The following is a 7859-nucleotide window of genomic DNA, read 5'->3' on the forward strand; positions in this document are numbered from 1 at the left end:
CCTCTTGGTTGTTGCCCAGCTACACAGTCAATACATAAGGTTCAGCCCTAAATAGGGTTTAACAAATCTTGGACTGCTCAGTGTTACAGGAAATCACAACGTAGTGTTTTCTGCTCCACGTTATAAAACACTGAGGATTTAGATTAGTTTATTCAGATAAACACATGATTTTATTTTTCTGTCTATGAGTATTCTTGTCCTAACTAATATGACTTTAGCCAATTTATTTCTGTCATCCTTGGAGAAAATCATCTAGCCTGCTTACACACATAACGGTTTATCTATCAAACACACAGCAGCCACATATAGTACACTGTAATAGCAGTTGTTAGTGAGAGAGTCCCTGGACTAAGGGAGCACCTCTTGGTACATGGATTGAGTGTGTGCTGATCTAATGTGACTGTGGAAATGCACTTGTCAAAACATGATTAGTATTAGAATTTATGTGACAAGCTGAGTACCCATAGTCTTTGCAGCTAGTAGCAGTCCGAAGCAGAATATAAAACACTCCAGCACCTCACTGCCTTCCAGCCAAGAAAATTTTACACAACGCGGACACGTTTTTAAAAAGTTATTGTTAAAATCAATTAAAATCATGAATGAGGTCACATTAATGTAGCCTATCTCACAGAAAAGAATCTGTGCTCACATATTTAATTTATTGTTTCTGTGTCTGTTGCAGGTGGAAGAGATGAGCCCTCAAGCTATACATGTACCACCTGTAAGCAACCCTTTCCCAGCGCCTGGTTCCTGCTGCAGCATGCCCAGAACACCCACGGCATTCGCATTTACCTGGAGTCCAGCCCCTCCAGCGCAACCCTCACCCCACGCCTCACTATGCCTCCACCCATTGGCAACGACTCCATCCCACAGTCCCCCCTCACCAACTTTCTAGGGGATAACAACCCTTTCCACCTACTGAGGATGACAGCACCCCTGCTCCGTGAACCTCCTCCAGGCTTTGTAGAGAATCGTCTCCCCAGTACGCCTCCATTTGTCACTCCACCTCCCCGCCATCACCTGGACCCCCATCGCCTGGAACGCCTTAGTGCAGAGGAAATGGGCCTCATCTCCCAGCACCCCAGTGCCTTTGAAAGGGTGATGCGGCTAACACCTATGGCCATGGAGTCCCAGTCTATGGACTTCTCCAGGCGGTTACGAGAGTTAGCAGGGAACACTAACAGCACCACACCACCATTATCACCCAACAGGCCTAACCCTATGCATCGACTACTAAACCCTAATCCCTTCCAGCCTGGGCCAAAATCGCCATTTCTGAGCACTCCTCCATTGCCACCAATGCCCCCAAACAGCACCACCCCTCCCCAGACGCAGAACAAGATCAAGTCCTGTGAGTTCTGTGGTAAAACCTTCAAGTTTCAGAGCAACTTGGTGGTACATCGGCGCAGCCATACTGGAGAAAAACCATACAAGTGCCAGTTGTGTGACCACGCTTGCTCTCAGGCAAGCAAGCTGAAGCGCCACATGAAGACCCACATGCACAAGGCTGGATCCCTGACGGGGCGTTCAGATGATGGCTTATCCACCACGAGCTCCCCAGAACCAGGCACCAGTGACGTGCCAGGTGAGGGCATGAAAAACCGTGATGCTGATTTCCAGGGGGAAGGCAACGAGGAGGAAGAAGAGGAGGAAGAGGAAGAGGAGCTTGAGAATGAGAGTCGACCAGAATCAAATTTCAGCATGGAGTCTGAGTTCTACCGGAACAGGGAGAATGGTTCTAAACCTCTGTCAGAGGAGAAGTCGTCCCTTGGCCTTGAGAAGATAGTGGAAGGTGGGGGGCTCAATTCTATACAGCAGTACAATAATTTGATAGTTGACAATCGTAAACGGATGCCCTTCTCTAAGAGAGCCCTGGATGGCCAACGGGATACTGGAGATGAGGATTCAGTGGCTGGGGAAATAGATGACCACCAACAGGAGAGGACAACCATTAATGGCCGGAACTGTGGCTCCGGTGATTCTTTCTCAGGTCTGTTCCCCCGTAAGCCCACCCCCATTACCAGCCCAACCCTGTCCAACTCATCAAATAAGAGGATCAAGATAGAAAAGGACTTGGACATTCCCCCTGTACCCCACATTCCTTCTGAGAATGTGTACTCCCAGTGGTTGGTTGGCTATGCTGCCTCACGCCACTTCATCAAAGACCCTTTTCTAGGCTTCAGTGACTCCAGACAATCGCCCTTTGCCACCTCCTCTGAGCACTCTTCAGAGAATGGCAGCCTGCGCTTCTCAACCCCTCCAGGTGACTTGCTAGATGGGGGTTTGTCTGGCCGCAGCGGCACCGCCAGTGGGGGCAGCACACCTCATCTAGGTGGTGGCCCTGGTCCAGGTCGACCTAGTTCCAAGGACAGCAGGAGGTGCGACACCTGCGAGTACTGTGGTAAGGTGTTCAAGAACTGTAGCAACCTGACGGTGCATCGGCGTAGTCACACTGGTGAAAGGCCCTACAAGTGTGAGCTGTGCAACTATGCCTGTGCCCAGAGCTCCAAGCTCACGCGCCACATGAAGACACATGGCCAGCTTGGTAAGGAGGTCTATCGCTGTGACATTTGCCAAATGCCCTTCAGCGTGTACAGCACCCTGGAGAAACATATGAAAAAGTGGCATGGAGAACATTTGATGACCAGTGAGGTCAAACTTGAACAAACAGAGAGGGCCTAAAGCTAATTCCCTGTTTCCGTACTCTTTGACTTCAAAATAACAAAAAGGGGTAGCTGGATACTTTTTTTATAAGATATTAATTTTGGGTTAATTTTAATTGTGTCTTTGATTAAATAAACTGCCAACTGAGAAAAAAAAAAGCGTGAAAACAGAGATCAACTGAAGCTGTCTAAACTGCCTTATGTGGCATTCGTTTTTAAACAATCCGTCAGTTGAGTTATAAAATATATGGAGCCTTTAACTGTGCAATAATTTCTGTATTTATTGGATTTTGTATTTTGGCATGTGCAGGTACATTTTTATTAGAATTTTTTTTATTGTTTTCTTTTCATTACTGTTTTTTTTTAAACCCACGTGATATCCTGAGAGTTCCTTAGAGGACACAAATCCATTTTCTCTCTTTTTTTTTGGCCACTTCTTGTAGGAAATTGTATATTAAACTAAATGTGTAATTTCTTGAAAAGCTGAATCAATCTTCAATTTGAAAGTGGTGTTAACTGAGAATGCTAGAATTAGTCTATTTTATGTGATACGCGAACAACAATCCTTTGGCATTGTAGCATGAACTGACTGTAAAACATGTCAATATAATTGGATATATAGCACCGAGTGTCATATTTGACGATAAATGTAAAATGAAAGAGGATCCAAAGGTTCGTAAACCCGTCTCCTCATGAAAACACCCTAACCAGCCGCAAGAAGCTGATGATAGGTAAGGCAGCTGCTGACTGGTACATAGTGCCGAGCTCCGACAACGCTACAACATCTTTCCCTTTGTTTTGTGTTAATACCATCTCATCTACATTCATACACCCATGCACTCTTTTGCATGAAGCCATATGATCTGTGTTATTTATTAGGAGAGAGCACGAAGCCATGACGAGTATGCGTAGCAAGAAATAGAACAATGAGACCGAGAGAACACAGGGACATCTCAGGGTAAACTGTACTACTTTCCTTTATTTACCTGTTCACTCCTGTGTTGCCCCGTGGCAAACAACTTGCAAAGCATTTATTTCATCATAGGTTGTAATCGTTAGAGACAGTTTTACCCCTCACGTGGCTAAAGTTTTAGCCTTAACATCCACCAGCTCACAAGTGTCCTCTTTAATCTTATGATTAGGTTCAATTCTTCCACGTTGTATGGAATCTGTATGTATTTGGCACACATGGATGGCAATCTTGTGATGGAAGGGTCATTAAGAAATTTACATTTAGATTTGCATAAGCAAAAATTACATAGAGACAGTGCACGTGAAGCCTAAACAGGTCACTGGCAACCTAGTGGATGTTAAGACCTCAAAGTTTTATTTCTAAAATAATAAAAATAATAATAATAGCCAGGTCCCTATGCATTTTGTGCTAAAATACATGACAATTTGTTGAACTTGCTTTAGTAGTAAATTTGGACTTATTGCATTCTAGTGCTTGTACAGTTTGATTGATGAAGCCACCTCTCTAGAAATTTAAATTATTGATTGTTAGTTGAGTGCTGAAATAATAAAATTAATTTATCAGTTTGCCTCATGTCCTGTTGTTATTTTAAAAACCATGAATCAGTTTTCTTTAAGCCCTTTTCACCTTCATAATGGCACTTTTGTCAGTGTACGAACTCGCAGCTCTGAACAACAGACGCACACGTACAGAAATGTACTAAAGGGCCTGGAGCTTGGGATCACCTGGTACTAAAGTGCCCAAGGTTGCTAGGCTTGTCTTTCCCAATGTTGGCACTGTAAATTAAGAATAATAATAATTTATTTGGGACAGTTTTTGTACTGCCGTTCAAATTGACATGAGTGTGCCTTGACCAATGACCTTCCTATTTATTATCTTTGACAAATGCAACATTTGTTATGAAGTAACAAATTAAACGAAAGCTAAAACGTATCAACTTTACTGTGTAATGTGACCGTTAAACAGAAAAATCTAAATTAATACAAATGTAACAATGCTGAGTTTACAATGACGAGTACCCAGCACAACATCAATGTGTCTGTGTGTGTATATATGTATTCATATGTACATATAAAGGCACAAACCTATATAGAGAGTTATATGAAACGAGTCTGTCCCTCAACAGAAAAGTCAAGAAGAGGACAAAAAGCCACACAAAGAGTTAGGGAAGAGACTGGACAAAAATCAGGAAAAGCAGTAACTAAGAAGATCAGAATTTAGTGCACTCTGTCTTAAAATAAGTTTACAGTATTGATACAAGGGTAAAAATAATATGTGTGTGTATGTGAGTTTGAAACATTTCTTTCAGGTTTGCTTTGAAACTTTCTCTGAATGCCAAAGTGGCAACGTGTACATTGTTTTTCCTTTCTTGTGTTCTTTTTTCTTTTGGTGATGGGGTTTTAGTATATAAATATATATGAATATATATTACATTTTTGTTGTTTACTGTAAAAGTATACCAGTATTTGTAATATTGGAGAATGCCTGGGCATTTTACAAGACTATAAAAAGGTTGTTTTTTTAATTCTTTTTACGTTACAGTCCAGTTTAAATTGTGGGTCTCTTAAACTGTTTTTGTCACTGTAATTGTAAAAGTCTTCAATTTTAGTAACTTTTATTCTGCCTTGGGTGTAATTAAATTAAAAAATTATAAAATAAATGAATTAAAAAAATACTGAGCTGTAACACACTTGGATTTGACAGTAGGGTGGTGAGGGTGGAGGGTGGGTCCCATTTTTTTCAGGAAAAAACACACTGAGAATCCTGACTTGTATCTATTTTTCTTCTTCTGGAACGGAGTATTCTTCATGGATGGTTTGAAATACATGTGTAGGCACTTGCTGTCATTCCTACGGAGCTTGTCTTTTAAAAAAACAAACTGAAAAAAAAAACCTTGTAGACTATGTGCATCCTTTGTGAATAGGGTACTGTGAGTACCTCAAGATGTGTTGATCTTATATGGGGATGCAGGGGGGCCGGTTCGTTTAATGACACATCCCAATCCAACGACGGGCTGTCACAGCCTGTTTCTCCTCTCGCTGTGTGGGACAAACAGAACCTGATGAATTTGTACTGTTGTAATGAATCATGTTGTACAGAATGGGATCAAATAAAGGTTGTTAAGCAGCCTTTTTGCGACAAAAACACACACTGATGTTTTGTTTACTGCTCCATTGGTTGTACATAGTTTTTTATGATGACGCTGTTTTTCATTTTCTTTGACTTTTTGTGATTTCTAACTGGCACTGGCAGTGAATTCCCTGTGTTTTGGGGAAGAGGGTGGACGTGGCTGTTCTGTTTGACCTTTGTGACCTCCATGTCAGTTTTCAGGCACACGCCTCCCACGTTGATATTTCTCGGCATGAGAACAGAGCACAAATACAAGCTGTTACGTTTCTTTATCCTTTGGTTGTTTGTCTCAGTTTGTTCTTTGAGCTGGTTAAACACAAAGTGACCACAGGAAAAAGTCAAACAAATAACAAAAACACCAACAGAACAACACAATGAAGTCATCAGCCTCTCATGCATTCTTAACTAATTTACTAAAGCTCTGAAAACATTGAGTGTAAATTACAACTACGCACAATTAGCACTGCAGCAGTGGACCACAGAAACCACAATCCCAGGAACACAGCCAGCGAGCACAGCGCTAAAGCAAACGCTTGGATGTGATAGCACACATTTCCTGTATTCACAATCAATCAAAAATGCCATACTGGCAGCTTTCCACATGTTTGTGCTGAAACACACTGATAAATATAGTTCTGAAAATACAACGCAGAATGAAGTGAGACGCTGTCACTGTTGGTATGTAATAATGTTTGAAAGCAGAGGGGAGGGGCTTATTTGGAGTAGGGTTGTAATGCTGTTTTCAAAGTTCCTTTATTTAAATACACAAACTCAAAGGCTGCTGTTACATCGCTGAGGTCCGGCCTGTGGATGCCATTGGCTGATTACAGTAAACGTGACTTTCAGACTTCCTCTGTCTGCTTCTGCTTTTTTAATCAAGACCACTGAAACCAGTCAACTCATCAAAGTTTGTTTGTTTGCTATTTTCCACACGGAGTCATTATTGAATATTTAAAATGTAATTATACAACATGATAAAAAATAATGTCAGTGCAACTCATAAATAACTTTAATATTTTACCTAATTTAATCAAGTGTTAAACAATGTACTTTATTACTCTGTCGACATGGTTACACTGGACGAACACAGCATATAAAATAGTATTTTAAATGAATAATAACGTATTTAAAAATGAACTGAAAATTATGTAAATAATGAAAAATGATGATATCATAAATAACTGTACAGTTATAGACTCTCATCTCATTTCAGTCTCTTTTCAGTTTAATTTGACAAAACACACACACACACACACACACACACACACACACACACACACACACACACCAACTGAAAGCAGAGGCGCTCTGATTTATTTTTTTGGACCAAGATAATCAATAAGTAAAAATCGTATATTGTGATTTTGTCTAGTTTTGTTGTCAAGTGTAATTTTTTGCATCTGTAGTTAAAACTACAGTGGAAACAGTACACACAGGCCTTCACAGATAAACTATACATACATACAACATTTTAAGCACTACATTTATTTATCAAGAAAGTGGACAAAACATATACCTTATTGATAATATGATAATATAAACAGAATCACTGAACGTGGGAGCATACTTCAATCCCCATTTTAATTACTACAAGTACACCTTCAGTGAAAATATAACATCCAGTTTATTCATCGAATTTGACAATAACCATATTTTCTCTTGCTGCCACACAAGAGGTGGCACTGCTACCTCTTAAAATGTTGAACCCTGTAATCAATCACAGAGGCTCAATATGTTTCAGATATGACAGTGAACAAATGACAAGTCAGAGTAATTAAATTGCATTCAAAGACACAGAGGAAGTGTTGTTTTTCTAATAAAAGAAGCGCAAACCAGACAAGAGGAGATCGTTTTGTTGTTTCCGTCTCTCAAAGCCCTGCACTCCTGCGACTGTGAGTGGCAGCGTTTACAATGAAAATACAAAAATCTACACGATAGCTGCTAAGATAATACATGTGTGCATCAGCCTCTCCGTCTTCTTAGAAAGGCAACACACGGGGAAAATCAGTCCCTAAAATGAGGTCATTAATTCTCTCATCACCTGCTTCAAAATTTTTACATTTTCCCTCTTATTTTGATTTAATTTCTTCTTT

General features: G+C 40.5%; 1 protein-coding gene across 1 annotated transcript in view; it reads left to right on the top strand.

Moving 5' to 3' along the window:
• The window catches only part of bcl11ba (BCL11 transcription factor B a), a 36055-nt gene extending 30017 nt beyond the window's left edge, over window positions 1–6038 (top strand). The window contains exon 3 of the mRNA XM_086274742.1: window positions 683–6038. Within this exon, the coding sequence (XP_086130868.1) occupies window positions 683–2682 (2000 nt within the window). The 3' untranslated portion in view covers window positions 2683–6038. The remainder of the gene's footprint in view (window positions 1–682) is intronic.
• Window positions 6039–7859: the final 1821 nt, after the last annotated feature.

Source organism: Aulonocara sp. 'chitande type north' Nkhata Bay, linkage group LG19, assembly GCF_057382095.1.
Source record: "Aulonocara sp. 'chitande type north' Nkhata Bay isolate Kocher_YH1m ecotype deep benthic linkage group LG19, A_spYH_male_GT1.1, whole genome shotgun sequence".
In the NCBI taxonomy this organism is placed as follows: Eukaryota; Metazoa; Chordata; class Actinopteri; order Cichliformes; family Cichlidae; genus Aulonocara; species Aulonocara sp. 'chitande type north' Nkhata Bay.